General features: G+C 35.7%; 1 protein-coding gene across 1 annotated transcript in view; it reads right to left on the minus strand.

The window, feature by feature from the left end:
• Positions 1-18,119, minus strand: part of MYOZ2 (myozenin 2) — a 47,812-nt gene that overhangs the window by 18,391 nt on the left and 11,302 nt on the right. The window contains exons 3-5 of the mRNA XM_011977601.1: positions 13,372-13,541; positions 5,623-5,752; positions 1,781-1,964 (exon numbers count right to left, since the gene is read on the minus strand). Coding sequence (XP_011832991.1) covers positions 1,781-1,964; positions 5,623-5,752; positions 13,372-13,541 — 484 coding nt within the window. The remainder of the gene's footprint in view (positions 1-1,780; positions 1,965-5,622; positions 5,753-13,371; positions 13,542-18,119) is intronic.

Raw genomic sequence — 18,119 nt, forward strand, 5'->3', positions numbered from 1 at the left:
TAATAAGAAGTCTAAGAATATACCGTCATGTTGAAATAACTTAATTCCTAAGTTTTTATTTCTATGTTGATGTACATATGCAAAGGAATAAAATGTTCTAAAGTAAAAGAGAAGTATTAGCAGATTAAGTTCTCTGTCTCACACACACACACGCACACACACATCATGTAATATTTACGAAAGCTTTGATTAACACAGGGAGCTACATTTCGTATTGAATGGTATTGTGCTCACTGATCTGGTATTTATACACTCAACAGGCATCTCTTTATAACTAACCCAAATATTACTACACCAGTATGTGTAGAACTACAGGCAAGCTGCTCAGCAGGTACAGGGCACCGAAGCCTCAAGATACAGAGAAGTCTTACAGCATGCCTTAAGCACTTAATCTCAAAAACAAATCCGAGTTATTCCATTAATTTCCATTTCCCCCTAATGTTTTACTTTTATAATTTTCTACACTCTCATTTTGAAAAAAATATTATAACATTGATCAGAATGGGCCTCCAACTTTGTTTCCCTGCCACTCCTCAATCCCTCTTTACATTCTATGGTACACCTCTTTCATGCAAGAGATGTATTACTAATAATGGTAGTGCGTAAAAACTAAAATCTTAATAGTACAATATTTATTTTATTTTATGTATTTATTATGTTTTGAGACAAGGTCTCCCTATGTCGCCCAGGCTAGAGTGAATTTGCATGATTTCTGCTCACTGCAACTTCCACCTCCTGGGCTCAAGTGATCCACCCACCTCAGCCTCCCAAGTAGCTGGGACTACAGGTACATGCCACCACTCTTGGCTAGCTTTTGTATTTTTTGTAGAGACAGGGTTCTTGCTATGTTGCCCAGAGTAGTCTTGAACTCCTGGGTTCAAGTGATACACCCACCTCAGCCTCCCAAAGTGCTGGGATGGCAGGCATGAGCCACCACATCCGATCACAATATTTAAAAATACTCAAGAAGATCACTATTTAAATGCAGTTTATTTGGCATTCTTTTTTTAAATAAAAAATTTACTCATTAATCTATTCATTTTTAAATGAATAGTTATTAAGCAGCCTATAAATTGAGTCTAACTTTTTTTGAGTGCGAGACAGCATACTAGATATTAGATATTTTACTCTAAAATGAAGGTCAAGTGATCAAATAATGGATTATGAGACTATTAAAAATTCAAAATATCCATGGAAATTATAAAAAACTGAATAACAGAGAAAAATAGATGCCCATTCTATAAAGTATACTACAGATATCATTTGGTGATATTTTTGATAGCATAAGTGTTGGGTTGTACTTCTGGAATCTTGAGCCATTAAGTCTAAATTATTTTTAATCTGTCCTAAAGCCTGCAAAAATATAAGATGGAATCTGGAGTTACAGAGTAATTCTCATAGTCTTGTATGTTAATTATGTATTAAATTCTTGAACAGTATTGCCATTTCAAACAATGCATACACCCAGATCAATCTTTGGATTTGAAACTATTATTAAAATAACATTTGTAAAGTATGAGGGGATAATCTTGATGTTATACCCATGATAGTTTCTGAATCATTTCCTTCATTTTTATACTAAAAATGACCAAGTTTGAAAATAATAGTAATATTACAAAAATGAGTCTTTGCCTAGGCTTAGAAGATATCCTATATTGCTATTTAGGTTCTTTTCTCAAAATAAAAAATTGTTTTCGCCCAAGGAATTCAGTTATCTGTACCATTATGGAAAAATCTTGGTATTACATGCCAACAGTGTCACCCAGGATCATTGAATTACCTGTTAAAGCTCCTGTAATCAGGCAGTTCTGCCTTTCCTTCAGGCTTGAAAAGTTTAGGATATAAAGCCTCTAAAAGCTCTGGATCATTGCTAATGGCTTGTTCCCAAGGAGATTGATAGTACTTAGGGACAGCTGTGGTGTTGAATTTTTCGGGAGGAATTTCCTTCAGTGGTCCAGAATATCCTTTGGAAAAATATAGCAAAAATAAGTAAACACTGTGCCTGAGAGTTACTAACCTCCACCCAACATTTTACCATGTTTGATTTTTCATGCTGGGATAAATTTATGAAGCATGCATCCTTTTCATGATCCCTTAGAAAACAGCAGTCTGCAAGTGTTAGACATTTCAGAGCTCCTGTAAGCTTATGGAACTTTAAAAGTAAACCATTTTTCTTAATGTTTAATTTTTCCAAATTATACAGTTTTTTCTTGACTATCTTAGTATATATATTTTTCCAGTAAAACCGTTCATTTCATTTTCTAAAAATTGTGCTCCTTGCATTAATTCACACTAGACTTTAGATACCACAATTAATTAATTTAAAAATGTTAATATTGAGTGCCTATTGTAGTCTAAGCTAGGGGAAATCACAACGAAGACAAAATCTCCCTCCCTCCAGAGCTGATTCTTTAGAGGTGATGTTTGGGTCTTGTCTATCTTCAATTGCTGAGTGCTCTGTAAACTGTTTAAGCTTCAAGAAGATGAAGTAACTTGTTTCCACTTCCTTATTTAGGTCCAGCTCTTCTTATCTCCTGATGTATCCATCCCCTGTTTATTTTGTTCCTCAAGATTTCTTACCTAACTTTTCTGCTTCTGATCTCACCTCCCCAGTTTATTCTTCCCATAACAGCTGGGAATTTTCTGTAAATACTGTTTAAAAGTCACGGAAATTCTTGGCATAGATCTTTAAACCTTTTTCACATGCATAGAGTGACACTCTTCCAGTTTTCTAAGGCACAGTTATCTACTTTCTGTTTACACTGCCATATTACCTAATTATATCCCTGCAATTCTCTCTTCCACCATGTCAAATCCCTTTACCATTTGATGACTTCTACTTTTAGATTTCTCTGATGCTCTTTCCCATCTCTGCAATAATTTTGATTTCTTCTGTCCAAGCATGCCTATTTTCTCTTTACACTAAAATGTTTGTCTCCTCAAAAAAAAAAAAAAAAGCCCTTTCCTGATAATTCCATGTCTAAACAGTTATTTGTGATTATTTAATTTTCTTCAGATTGCCTCCAGTATCTAATAGAAATGTTTTTTGGTAGGCTCCTTTTCTCTGCTTACCACTTAAATACTGTTGTTCCTCAAAGCTCTTTTCTTACACAATGCACTCTACCTAGAAAATTCCATTTAATATTCATAGCTTCGATTGTGACCTATGTATTGATAATTCTTTTTTTAAAAAAAATCAAGCCCTCTAGTCAATTATTCACTATATTTATCAAAATAAATGATCCAGTGGCACCATTTATAACTTATCTAGACCTAAATGCAGCCATTTTCTAATATATTCTACTTCTTTTTCTACTTTGGTTATTTTAGCAAATGTTATCACTTTACTCTCAGATGCCCAAGACACAGCATTATCTGAAAAGTCTCCCTCATCCCCACAAGAAATCACAAAGTGTAACCAACTATACTTCCTAAGGATTTCTAAAACAGTGGGTCTCATATTATTGTGTGTCTGAATTATCTTGGATACGTATTTAAAATGTAGATAATAGGATCCTCCCTCGAAAAGTTTGGCTTCAGTAAGTCTCAGGTATGACCTAAAACTCCATTGTTTAACAAACTCTTATACAAATCTTATGCAGGTGATCTACAAACAGAACAATGAGGAACATTGCTCTAAAAAATTCTCTTTACATTTCTGTTACTCCTGCCCTGGGTCAGGCCCAGGTGTCTCTTGCCTGGGTGTTCACCACAGCTTCAAAACTAATCCTTTAGCTCTAACCCTCTCCCAGCCACCCTCCACACTGCTGCCCCAGGAGACCTTCCTAACTGGCTACACTCTTCCCCTGCTCAGGGGGCCGTAATGCCCCCCAGGACAAAATCGCAACGACTCAGCATGACCCATGTGGCCCTTCCACCCATCCAGCTTCACCACATGCTTTCTCCTTTCACACTCTTTGCTCCAGGATTATGGATCTAGTTACTTGTTGCTTGGGGTGCCCCTTATGCCCCCCTACTTGGTCCATTTATTTTCTGTGCCTGGAATGTTCTCCCTACTTCTTATCATGTGCAAATTTCTATTACAAGCCTTGGCTTCAGATCACCCTTCTATGAAGCCATTCCTGCCTCCCCAAGGAAAAGAGTTCTCTTTTCTGTGTCTTGTCTTTGTATATTATATGTAACTCTATCACCGTAACTACCACATTTCATTTCCTATTCCTTTCCTGGAGTTGAACAGAGGTCAGACCTTTAAAAACCAGAAAATTTTAAGTTTTATAAAATTTTTAAAAATTCCTCAAAATCCCACCACCCTAACACAAGTATTTAGTTTTGTGTATTTTCTTCCAGTTTTTCTTCACACATAAACATAATGATCACATAGCTAGAACATCTAGTGTAGTATTACGTTTTTCCCAAAAATTTGTTGAAAATACTTTTAAATGTTTCTATATCATGTTCATAATTATTTTAAGGGTTTCACAATAATCTATTAAATTAAGTAACCATAGTTATATAATCTTTTCCCAATTTTGAACATTCAGGGTTTTCTAATTTCTTTTTATAGATGTCATTAAATAACAACTTTTTTTCATTTTTGATACGCTGAGTTATTTACAGAAAAGAATGTGCTTATGTTTAACCACACAGAAATATTACAATTCAGCAATGCCATATGTCTACATTTATTTGATTTTTAAATATGTTTTAATATAACTGAAATTTAGATAAATTTTATTTTTACAGTATTATGGCATTTTCATACTATTCTTTATTCATGTATGAAAAAAGTTGGCTTTTGGATACATAGTTGGCTAATCACTAACAAATTAATTTGCTAAATTGGAATAATTATAGTTTGTTTACTGAGGTTATTGTACTTTTCAACTATGGTCACCCTGTTGTGTTGTCAAATACTAGGTCTTATTTATTCTTTACTGCTTCATAGACATTCATAACCTCAAAGTCTTGATTTATAAAATGAGGATTGCAATTAGTATGTCATAGAGTTACTGTGAAATTAAAGAAGAAAATATATATCACAGCACTTTATAAATTATGCAATCCTATACAAATAGGATTTCAATATAATTACAAATTACTTATTGTAATTTTCAATATAGCAGGTGATTAACAGACCATCTAAAACAAAGAACATATGGCTACTATAAATGTTTTATGTGATTCCTTTAGGTCTGAATTTTTGCATTTGTCTTGTATTTATCCAAAAAACCTTTTTTTTTTTTTTTGAGTCACGATCTCACTTTGTTTGTTGCCCAGGCTGAAGTGCAGTGGTGTGATCATGGCTCAGTGCAGCCCTCACCTCCTGGACTCAAATGATCCTCCTACGCCAGCCCCCCAAGCAGCTGGGACTATAGGTGTGCACCACCACACCCAGCTACATTTTGTATTTATTGTAGAAACTAGGTTTCACCATGTGGTCCAGGCTGGTCTCAAACTTGTGGGCTCAGGTGATCCACCCACCTCAGTCTCCCAAAGTGCTGGGATTACAGGTGTGAGCCACTGTGCCTGGGGCCCAAAAAACATATTTAATGAGAAAACATATATTATTTAAATACTATTTAACAAAGGCTTTAAATGCCTTGAGTCACATCATTAGGTACATAGAAATTTTATTGTTCTATTGGCAAGGGGATTGGTTACCTGGTGCAATGTTTTCTGGATTTGGAGGGCTTCGTGGATCTGGGGTGTTGGGAGGAGTCAAGGGGGCTTGCTGCGAACCACCTTCCAAGTTACTTCCATCCACTTTCTCATTCTGCATAGCAATACTGTGCTGTATTTAATCAAAAGTAAACTCTGCTGAAAACTCAAAAATGTAAGCACAATAATAGGAGCTACATATGCAAAACTTCATTTGTGTATTTATAATTTAAATGCAATGTCCCTTCATTACTTCCTGGGACCTCAATAAGTATTTCATAGTAAGATGGTTGCGCACTTGAATGAGAAGATTTACTGGTATCAGTCTAAGATCTGTTGTATAATGACAATCCACTTAATAATAATAAAGCTGAAATTAATTGAGCCTTACTGTGTGCCAGGCACTGTGTCTAGTGGTTCATACCAATCATTTCATTTTCTATTCAGAACATCCCTATGAGAAAAATGTATTTAATTTTTGAATCCTTACTAATCTAATAATGTAGAGCATATTGGCCAGGCATTTGGTCTAGTAATTCCTATGTTCCATTGTATTTATATTTGAGCTTTAATTAGATTCTTTAGCGGATAGAAAGTTTAAAAATCTAATCTAAAATGTGAACGGCAATCATATGTACGCCCAAAAAAACCAAAAATCATTTATATTTTAAGTTGCACAGACTTGCAAAAGGAAAAATTTTTGATTTTTAGAAAATAAAATGCTGAAAAAAGACATTTGTCTTTTAAATTTCGATAAATGTATTTTACTATTACAGGATTTGTTCTATGGCAATAATATAGCACCTTAAAAATGTTCAGTTTGCATTTTAAGAAAACAAATAGTCATTGTAGTAGGTAATGTCCTCAAAAGTATAGCTAAGTTATATTCTTACAATAAATAATTGTTTTAATTGCATATAGGAAATATGTGTATTTTAAAAGAAGGGATTAGGTCAAATTATCTTTTAACTTCAAAAATAAAAATTTAGTAAAAAGCATAGCAATTAGATACTAATTTTGACTCTTTTGTGTGTGACATACAGAAAATCTTTAATTTTTTAATTTCTATATTTGTTTGTAAGATTTTGTGATGAAATATACCTTTACATTTTAACACTTTTTTAACTTTATAGCAATTTCAGGATAGAATACAATTTTGTTTTAAAACTTAAATACTTACCATAACTAAAGGCCATAAATTAAGATCCTCACCTAATAAAATTATGAAGGAAATAAAGTTTATCCCCATTTTTATGCTTCACCCACACAGTCCCTCCCCAAGTGCTTTTGCATTCACGTTAATCTCTGCAGCATCCCAAAAAAGTCTACTTTCAAAGCAGTAGTCCAAACTTGAGCCTACCTTCTTTCGTCTGCTTCATCAAAGCCCGCGTTTGGACAGGGCAGAAAATGCCAATGATAAAATAAAATCTTCATGAATAAATTACACTTATAAAATATCGGTAATCTGATGATATACTGACTTCCCAGGAACATACATATCTTTTCGACTAACAGCTTTTTAAACAGAAATACTTAATCTCTATTAGAATTTTAAAAGATCTGCTTTGGGGGCCGGGCGCGGTGGCTCAAGCCTGTAATCCTAGCACTTTGGGAGGCCGAGACGGGCGGATCACGAGGTCAGGAGATCGAGACCATCCTGGCTAACACGGTGAAACCCCGTCTCTACTAAAAAATACAAAAAACTAGCCGGGCGAGGTGGCGGGCGCCTGTAGTCCCAGCTACTCGGGAGGCTGAGGCAGGAGAATGGCGTAAACCCGGGAGGCGGAGCTTGCAGTGAGCGGAGATCCGGCCACTGCACTCCAGCCTCAGCGACAGAGCGAGACTCCGTCTCAAAAAATAAAAAATAAATAAAAAAAATAAAAGATCTACTTTGGGAAGGAATTCTCAGAGCTGTCTCTGCCTGAGGTTAAAATTTATAGCAAAAATATTACAACTTTAAACATTTTTAAAACTTTAAACATCGCATGCCTAATTGCAAACTCATCATCACGTTCACGCTTTATTGCGTACTGTATAAGCCTAAGTGTTTTAGCCTTGCACTGAGACCTGCCTACCTAGTCTCATCGGTTTTTAAAGATGTATCCTAAGCTTAAAACCAAACCATTTATGATCCCCCCATTATCTTGTATGCTTTTCTACCTTTGATCATAGATCAAGGTTCCCCCATTATCTTGTATGCTTTTCCACCTTTCTACTTTTGATCTTTGATCATAGGAGTTCCCCTAGCAATATGCCCCCTCTCCATCATTACCATGATCAAATCTGTCCTAATTTAAAAACCACCCCTTCCCTTATTCTTCCTCCCCTTCCAATAAAAAGGTTTTTTTGTCTTTTTTCTTGCTGCTCCCGTATCATTTGCTATAATTCACCTTTAAAATAATATGTTTTGTCCCGTTTCATTTACTAGCTTGTTAGCTACTTGAGAACAGGGAATTTCAGTTTGCCCATATGTCTTTTACAAAGCCTAAGATGGTGCCTTATATAGCACAAGCAGTCAGTGAACATTAGCTGAATTTTTAGTGAATGAATAGCCAAACCCAGCTGATTCTTTTTCACTATGACATTTTTTAAAATGTCATCTTCCTTTTTCACTTTAGTCTTCATGCGCCTGTTATCCTCATTGCTCATACTTTATCATATCATCATCTGCCTTCTGTTCATTTTCCACCCAGCATTTTCCTTCCAGTCAGACCGAATACAAATGCTGGTGTGGCATTACTCCAATCTTTGCAAATTGTTCCTAATTGCCTAGTGAATAAAATGCAAACTCTTTTGCCTGGTAATGATGATGTCGTACTCACCTCACAAACATTTCCTCTCATTCCTTGCAAACTTTCACAAGCCAGTTCCCCACTGCTACCCTTTGCCCTCCTCAGCCCCACAAGCTGTTTCACCTGCTTGGAATGCCCTCCTTTCTGTTCTTTACTAAACCAAATCCTAGGTTTCCTCTAAGATCCATCTTAGAATTTCCCTCTTCTTTCTGACTAACTTAATCTACTGGAAATGTCTCCATATTCTGTATTATCTCAATACTTCAATAAAACCTATGCCACCTTCTCATGCTCTTTCTTTACTCGTTCCTGTTACCTGTATTTTAGTATTGCATTTATGTCATCTGGAGTCCCCACCCTATTTATAATCTGGTTGAAGTCTAGTTGGCCACTGATGTGATTTGGATATTTGTCCCCTCTAAATCTCATGTTGAAATTTCATTTCCAGTGTTGGAGTTGGGGCCTAGTGGGAGGCGTTTGGTCATGGAGGTGGATTCCTCATGAATGACTTGGTGCCATCCTTGCAGTAATTAGTTCTTAGGAGAACTGATTGTTAAAAGGAACTTGGCACCTCCTCCCTCCTCTCCCTTCCTTCTTCTCTCACCATGTGATGCCAACTCCCCTTTCCCTTCTGCCATGAGTGGAAGTTTCCTGGGGCCCTTACCAGAAGCAGGTGCTGATGCCACGCTTCTTGTACAGCCCACAAAACTATCAGCCAAATAAACTTCTTTTCTTTATAAAGTACCTGGTCTCAGCTATTTATTTATAACAACATGAATGGACTAAGACAGGCATTGTGTGTGTGTGTGTGTGTGTGTGTGTAATATAACATTTTGCATTTTGAACTCAGCTCCTATCTTGAGTGTTGGACTTAATAATTGACTAGATTAGTATCTTTTTGTTTTTACTTCTAAATCTATACTACCTCTTTAAAAAGTGTAAAGTTCCTGATAACTGTAATTGTAAATAAAAAGGCATTTGAGATAAATTTAGGAAGTTTAAATGCATAATGCACAAAGAATAACATTTTCTAAGTTCCTAAAATGTGTTCATGAAATGAATTTCACCTAAACTTACAAATAATTCTACCTACATTAATTTCTAGGAATTGTAATACTAACCTTCTGTAACCTCTTCCTGGGGATTAATGATGAGCCGGAAAATCAACTCTTTCTAGTTAGTCATTAATTATCAGGAGACACCAAATACCTCTATGTCATCATTAAGAAAACAAGCAAAGCCTTATAATAGTTAGACAGTAACCTATATAATTATAAGCCTTACACCACAGCATTCCATCACCTGCAATTCCTTTCAGAAAAGTTGGAAAGACAAATGAAAATATGTCTCTCTTTACCTCAGTTAAGTTGACTCTAAAGAAAACAAAACTAGAGCCATATTCTATAGATTATGACTATGTAAATTAAAAACACATATAGAAGATGATTTACATGATTTCTGTTAAAATATCAATAGAAATAAAAAAGAAGGCTTCTTTGTCTGTTCTATGCTTTGTGCCAAATACATGGTAGAAGTTATTTTTTGAACAAAGCAAACATATATTTAGAGTTCCAATTATTTAGTGTGGTCTTATTTCAGAATTACTTTTAATAGTATACTTCCCCTTTTCCCCGTAGTATTTAAGATTTTTAGTGAATCAAAAAAGATAATATCCTTTTGCAGTAACTTATAAGAAGAGAATTCTAATTATCATGAAGCATTCTTCCATTTTACTTTATTTCTGGTGGCCTATTTTCTTCATCCATCTCCGTTTTGCCATTTTGGTTAAGAAACAGTTTATGAACTAGGGCTTCAAAACTGGCTCATGTAGCAAGCAATGTTCACTTCTTTTTAGGAACACATATTTACTATTATTGCTGTTTGTGTCATAGAAAGTATATGTAGCTTGAATTTGCCAGTGTCCCTCACCAGTAGAATTCAAAGCTACACTTATTTTTTCTGTTTTTAAAATGGTAATATTTGAACAAATGGCATTAATTACCGGAGGGTGGTTTATATATATATTTTCATTTATATGAGGTTTTCAACATTATACTAGAATAAGAAATATATAAAGCTGAGTTAAATTATTACTTTGACAACATCTATTGCTCAAGGGAAGCAGTAAAAGTAAAAACTTGTTCCAGAAAATGTAGTCAATAAATTAGATTAATGTGGTATAAATCACACAAGGATCATTCAAGAACTAGATTGTAAGTAAATAAAAGCTCTCTTATCTTTCGATGTCATTTGGTCTCTGTATCACTAGATAAAGCCTGTATTTATTTATCTTTGAGCTTGCAGCATAGTATCTAGAACATAATAGGCACCCAATAAATATTTGCCAAAAGTATAAATGAATATGAATGGAAATAGACCTGAGTCTAATAATATTTTTGAATTCCTGTCATATTAACGTTTCAAGCTGCAATCTACAGCCTTGACAAAGTAAGTGTATCATTGTACAATGTGGCTCACTATCTTCCTTAATGATTTATTGTGCAGGTAATTTTTTGAATTAAGATCAGGCAACACACAGATCATTAAAGACAGAAGGCACCTGAGAGAGCATTGGAGTGCATATCTTTATTTTTAAAATGAAGGGAGAAATTCAGAAAGGCAAAACAAAACAAAACAAAAACCCTTTTTGAGTTAATGCTAAATCACATGGCTGGTGGGAGAGCCAGGACCAAACCTTGGTCTCCTGATTCCCAGGCCAGAGTTTCCTTTAATTACACCATGAAAGGAGTTGGTGCCAAGAACTCTAGAGTTCTGACAGCTGAGTTTCAATCTTCTTTATTATGGTGTTGCTTAAGTCAAATGAACATACTTCCTTGAATACTACTTTCCTTATTTTGAAAGAAGAGTAAAATTCATCACACTTCAAAGTATGTTATGTAACTCAATAAAATATGACTTTATTGCATACGTTATTATTCCTTATTGCTCTGAGTTATTTATCAATATTTAATTATTTATTTCAATAAACCTGTTTGGGGCCATTTTATTTATTCAGTGCCCAGTCTTCTGGGAATAGTGAAAAATTGTCAAGACGTTCTTTTTTTTTTGAAACGGAGTCTGGCTCTGTAGCCCAGACTGAAGTGTGGAGTGCAGTGGCGTGATCTTGGCTCACTGCAAGCTCTGCCTCCCAGGTTCACGTCATTCTCCTGCGTCAGCCTCCCGAGCAGCTAGGACTACAGGCGCCCGCCACCACGCCCGGCTAATTTTTTTTTTTGATTTTTTAGTAGAGATGGGGTTTCACCGTGTTAGCCAGGATGGTCTCGATCTCCTGACCTCGTGATCCGCCCACCTCGGCCTCCCAAAGTGCTGGGATTACAGATGTGAGCCACTGCGCCCAGCCAAGACATGTTCTTATGTATATTATGTGTAACCAGCACACATTCGACCACAGGTATATAAAATTATAGTCAATAATTTGAAATACTGGTGGTAAGATAATATGTTGTGTTCACAGGGACATTTTAAATCTTATTGTACCTTTCTTCAGAATTGTTGTTAAAGCATTACTCCTAGAGATGTAAGTGGAAGTTATAAAAACTGACATTATTCATTTATTCAAATGTCTAAACTTGCAGATGACTTTTCAAAGACTTCCTTAAGCCACCTTATTTTGTACTACTCCATAGAGTCTTCTCTACTGTCATTATTGAAAGAATATGATTCCATAGACTCCAGCAGATGGGGTAGGGATTATTTTTGACTCGTACTTACAAGATGTTTTTGATAAGAGGATACTAGGAATACTTACATGGTACACTGACTTCAATTAAAAAATCATTCCTCACAAGTGTAAATACTATAGTTGAGTAAGATTTGATGGCTAACTGAATTCACAATTAAAACTAGATTTAATCAATGGATGGCTGAAGAATGTTCACAAATATGAAATAAATTTGTTAAATGTCCTCTCAACATTTTCTGTTAACAAAAAACATAACAAGGAAAATAGAAATATGGGAAACAAAATTTTGGTGTTTGTGGATGTAGATATTAGTTTCTATAATGTGTTTTAGTAATTATGGTAAAAGAAATCAGGGAAATTAGTCTGTTTGCTGTAAAGAAGTGAGCTGTCCATTCAAAACAACTTATTAGTGATGGGAGCTGGTAAGTTTTCAGGCTTAAATTTGTAAGTAAATCTTTAATAGCTCTAGGAAAAACTCTCAGTAAATAAAACGTATTTGTTGAAGTCATCATGATCTTTTCAAATTTAAGACAATTGCACTATTCCTTTTTGATTCGTCACACCAGCCATTTGAATTTTAAAGCCATCTTCCCAAAGCTGGTTGCCTTTCTACTATCAACTTTTTCCTCTACAATCTTTTTAAATGACAGTTTAAGTGAATATAATATTAATACAATAAAGTAAAATGTAGTTTAATTTTTGTTTATTAGCTTTGAGTTGGGGAAATCTCTGTCCAAAGAGTTATATCCAAACTAGTTTTTGTCGTTAGTGAGTACCAGACTTCCCTACACAATGTGGAATAAATGCTTTGAAAGGACTTTGAATGTGTCTGTAGTTCCCAGGCATGTTTCAGTGCCAAGATTTACTCAGTGAATAAAATGCTTATCCTCGCTTGTGGAGCGCTATGTGCTTTGGAAGTGTTTCCATCTCAAACATGTAACTGGTTGTGATAAGACCATGGAAACTTTTAGTACCACTTCTCTCCATTCCCTCTCCCTCCTCTTAGTGGAACAGACAAGTTCCTCAGTGCCAAATCTACAAGCTTACAATGTCCCTATTGAACTAAAAGCATATTCATATCATACATAATACTTCTTTTGTTTACCCACCTAAACTATTCATTATGATAAAAAAAATAACCTAACAGAATAAATTGAAAGAAGATATATAGAATATTTGCTTGAGAAACTGGTCATACATACAAATTCAGAAATACTACTCATTCATTTGGATACCACATGTTCAAGTTATACCTACATTTATTTGTGCTCTAGATTCATACTGGAAATTTTCAAATGTGTATTTGTCAGATCTTCTTTGACGCATCTTAAATAGCCTGGCACCACGGTTACTGAGATGGGATAATTCTTCCAACATGATGTCTCTGGGGATGCTGACCTTTTTGCCCAGGTCCATGCTATCAACATCTGTAAAACAATATTCATATGAGTTAAAATCCCAAAGTAAGCATTTTCAATGCTTTTCTTAATTCTAAAATTCCACCACTTTCTAATTGCATGATCATAATTATGTTACTTATGTTCTCTAAACCTCAGTTCCTTCATCTGTAAAGTGGAACTAATAATACTAATACCTATTGCAAAGCATTAATATGAGAATGAAATAAAAATGCTTCATGTAAAGCATGTAGCCTGGTACCTGGCACATAGTGTGAATAAAAGTTAGCTGTAATTACTACTAGTACAATTTAGTCTTTATGTATAGAATGAGCTTTCAAATAGCATGGCTTCATAGTTATATTCATAAACTCTGTTTTGCTCCCCACATTTTTATGTGTCAGCTTTAGCTATCCCCCTACTGAAATGCCTGCCCTCCCACTCCACTCCACCCCACCCCATTTCCCAGACTCGGTCAAAATACTATTTATTCTGCATCTAGCACTGACTAGCCTCCATAAAGTAGGCAGATGATAAGTATTGAGTGAACTTTTCCCCCAATACAGCTCACATGCCATTTATATTAATTTCTTACCTAAAATTTTTATTCATAATTACTCATTCATTCTCTATATTCCCATAACACTGAATCACATATATTTGATTTTGCTTTATTTGTTTTATGGTTTGCATTTTCTTTAGGTTTTACTCTCTGTGTCTCCCATACCTTAAATATGCCAGACATTCAGTAAATGAGTGTTATTTTCTATTTCTATTACTAAACAGTTTTTCCAAAATCCAAAAGAGATACACGCTTCCACTTGCTTCTGTAATCACTAATATATTTCTGTAATACCCACACAGTCTTTTTGCCACTGTTGACTACCATTAAGTGCATAGGAAGAAAACTAGGCCATTAGGAAAATAAATAATTATTTTGATTGAGGCAACATTCTTTGATGATATGAAATATTAACCATAACAGTTAAGCTTTTGGGAATGTTTAGAATAAAACAACAGAACTACTTGTGTAATTTTCTCCTCACTTTTCTTTAGAAAGAAAAATTAGTTTACCTGTTTTGTTTTTTCATGGAGAGGAGTCCACTAATTATAAAAGTCACAATATCAAGATTTTTGCTTCTGGGAGGATGAAGTAGATGTATTTTTTCTTATAAAGCTATTAAGTACAATCTCACATGTTGGACATTATAAATAAATAAACAAACAAACAAACAAATAAATAAATAAATAAATAAATAACTCTGAAAGTGTAAAGAAATAGGCAGACAAGCTAGGGATGCCAGGACCCAAGGAACAACATGGTGGTTAATACTCTGGGTTTTATTTTAGCCCTTAAATCTCAGACTTGAAGCTGAAGATGATGGCAACCCAAAAACACCAAGAGGTGCCGACAAACAAAGCACCAATGAAAGGCTGTTCTCTCCAGCTAAAGGACCAGGAAAGGAGCTGCCTTTGCAAGACAGAAAATGTTTAGACAATGGCCACCCTACTTTAGCCAAGCACCACAGAAAACACTTTGACCTCGCTCTCACCCACATTAAGATCTTGTGGGGAGCCCAGAATTTCACCCTGTGAGGCTGTAGCAAGTTTCTCCAATACTCCCACTAGAGTGGTGTCAGAGAGACCGAGTGGGAAGTTGGGACTTTCATTCCTGTTAGCCAGTAACTAGCTCCTTGTCTCGACAGTCTTAAGTGAAGACTATGTGGGAGTCTGAACTCCTGTCCTCTTCTAGCAATAACAAAGAGGCTCCCCTCAAGTTTCAGTGGAGCCAAATAGGGAACCCAGACTTCTACATTCACTTGGCAGCAATGAGTTGGCACTCCGCTTTCTCTGCTGGAGCAGTGTCAGATAAGAACAGATGAAAAAGAAGGTTTATTTAAAGAGCAAGCATCTCAGAACATAATGTGAAAATGTCCAGGCTTAAATTTGAAAATCACTTATACAAAGAACTAGAAAAATCTCAAACTGAATGAAAAAAAAAACCAAAACAGTCAAATGCTAACATTGGGATGCCTGAAATATTAAAACTATCTGACAAAGATTTTAAAGTACCCATAATTTAAAACAATGCTTCAGAAAGCAGTTAGGAAACCACTTGAAACAAATTCTTTAAATGGAAAGGTTTTTTTGCCGATGACTCCATCAGCAGCAGGAACAAAAAACAAACAAACAAAAAAACTCAGCCAACAAATAAAAGATGTAAAGAACCAAATAAAAATTTTAGAACTGAAAATATAATAACCTGAGTAAAAAGCTCAGTGAATGGGCTCAACAGTAAAATAGAGGGGGCAAATGAGAAAAATCACTTGGCTGTTTGAATAATAGAATTTCCCCAAAAAGACCAACACAGAGAAAAATAGACTTGAAAACAAATGAACGAGGTATTCTTAGGGATTCATGGGACTCTAATAAAAGATATAGCATTCATGTCATTGAAGTTCCAGGAGAGGAAAAATAAGGGGAGGCTAGAAAAGTACTTAAAGAAATCATGGCTGAAAAATGTCCTAAAGTTGACAGGAGATATAAACATACAGATTCAAGAAGCTAAGAGAACCCTAAACATAATAAACACATATAACTCACAACAAGACTTATAATTAAGCTTCTGAAAACTAAAGACAAAGAAAAAATATTGAAAGCCACCAGAGGAAAACAACTTACTTATAAGGGGAGAATAACTAGAATAATAGTGGATTTCTCATCAGAAATCATGGAGACAAAAAGGAAATTGTACCATATTTTTCTAGGTGCTGCAAGAAAAGAATTGTCAACCCAGAATCCCATACTCAGTGAAAAATATCCTGCAAGAAATAAAGGGGAACTTGAGACATTCTTAGATGAAGGAAAACTGACAGAATTTGTTGCCTGAAAGCCTACCCTAAAAGAATGGCTAAAATGAAGTTTTTTTTAAAACAGAAAGGAAACAATAAAAGAAGGAAGCCTGGAACATCAGAGATAAAGAAGGTATATAGTAAGCAGAAATATAGGTATATACAACAGGCTTTCCTTCTCCTCTTGAGCTTTCTAAATTATATTTTATTGTGGAAGCCAAAATTATAACATTGATTGATGTAAATGTATGTAGAAGAAATACTTAAGACCATTATTTTATAAACAGGAGAGGATAAAAAGGCATCAAAGTAGATTTTTTTTTTTTTGAAACAAAGTCTTACTCTGTCACCCAGGGTGCAATGACCTGATCTCGGCTCACTGCAACCTTCGCCTCCCAGGTTCGATTGATTCTCCTACCTCAACCTCCAGAGTAGATGGAATTACAGGTGCCTGCCACCACCACGCCCAGCTAATTTTTGTATTTTTAGTAGAGACGGGGTTTCTCCATGTTGGCCAGGCTGATCTCGAACTCCTGACCTCAAGTGATCTGCCCACCTCGGTCTCCCAAAGTGCTGGGGCTACAGGCATGAGCCACCGTGCCTGGTCAAAAGTAGATAAATTTTCTGTACTTCACTTGCACTAGTAAAATGACAACATCAGTAGACTGTGATAAGTTATGCATATATAATGCAATACTTAGAGCAACTCCTGAAAGCTATATGAACAGATACATTTGAAAACTCTATACCGTGGCTCACGCCTGTAATCCCAGCACTTTGGGAGGCCGAGGCAGGTGGATCACAGGGTCAGGAGATGGAGACCATCCTGGCTAACAGATGAAATACTGTCTCTACTAAAAAATACAAAAAATTAGCCGGGTGTGGTGGTGGGCGCCTGTAGTCCCAGCTACTGGGAAGGCTGAGGCAGGAGAATGGTGTGAACCTGGGAGGCAGAGCTTGCAGTGAGCTGAGATCCCGCCACTGCACTCCAGCCTGGGTGACAGAGCAAGACTCAGTCTCAGAAAAAAATAAAAATTACATACTTAAGATCTAATACATTAATAAATTAAATGTAAATAATCTAAATACATCAACTGATGTCAGATTGGATTAAAAGTGAACCAACTATGGTTTGTTGAACTATGCTGCCTACATGAAACTCATTGCCTATAATAACATTATAAGCAAGTGAAAGTAACAGAATGGAAAAATAGATATCAAGCAACATCAACCAAATATTATCTGATATTAATATCAGATAAAATCAGAGCAACAAAATTTACCAGAGACCGGAGAAGGGCATTATATAATGATTAAATTGCGAATCCACAAAGATTACCTAGAAATCCCAAACGTATATGCACCAAAAACAGAGCTACACAATATTTAAAGTAAAAAATGTAGAACTAAAAGGAGACACAGACAAATTTACAATTATAGTTGGAAACTTCAATTCACCGCATCTTTTTTTTTTTTTTTTTTTTGAGACGGAGTCTCGTTCTTTCGCCCAGGCTGGAGTGCAGTGGCCGGGTCTCAGCTCACTGCAAGCTCCGCCTCCCGGGTTCACGCCAAGCCTCCCGAGTAGTTGGGACTACAGGCGCCCGCCACCTCGCCCGGCTAATTTTTTGTATTTTTTAGTAGAGACGGGTTTCACCCGGTTAGCCAGGATGGTCTCAATCTCCTGACCTTGTGATCCGCCCGTCTCGGCCTCCCAAAGTGCTGGGATTACAGGCTTGAGCCACCGCGCCCGGCCAAT

The sequence above is a fragment of the Mandrillus leucophaeus genome, unplaced genomic scaffold (assembly GCF_000951045.1).
Source record: "Mandrillus leucophaeus isolate KB7577 unplaced genomic scaffold, Mleu.le_1.0 Scaffold181, whole genome shotgun sequence".
NCBI lineage: Eukaryota > Metazoa > Chordata > Mammalia > Primates > Cercopithecidae > Mandrillus > Mandrillus leucophaeus.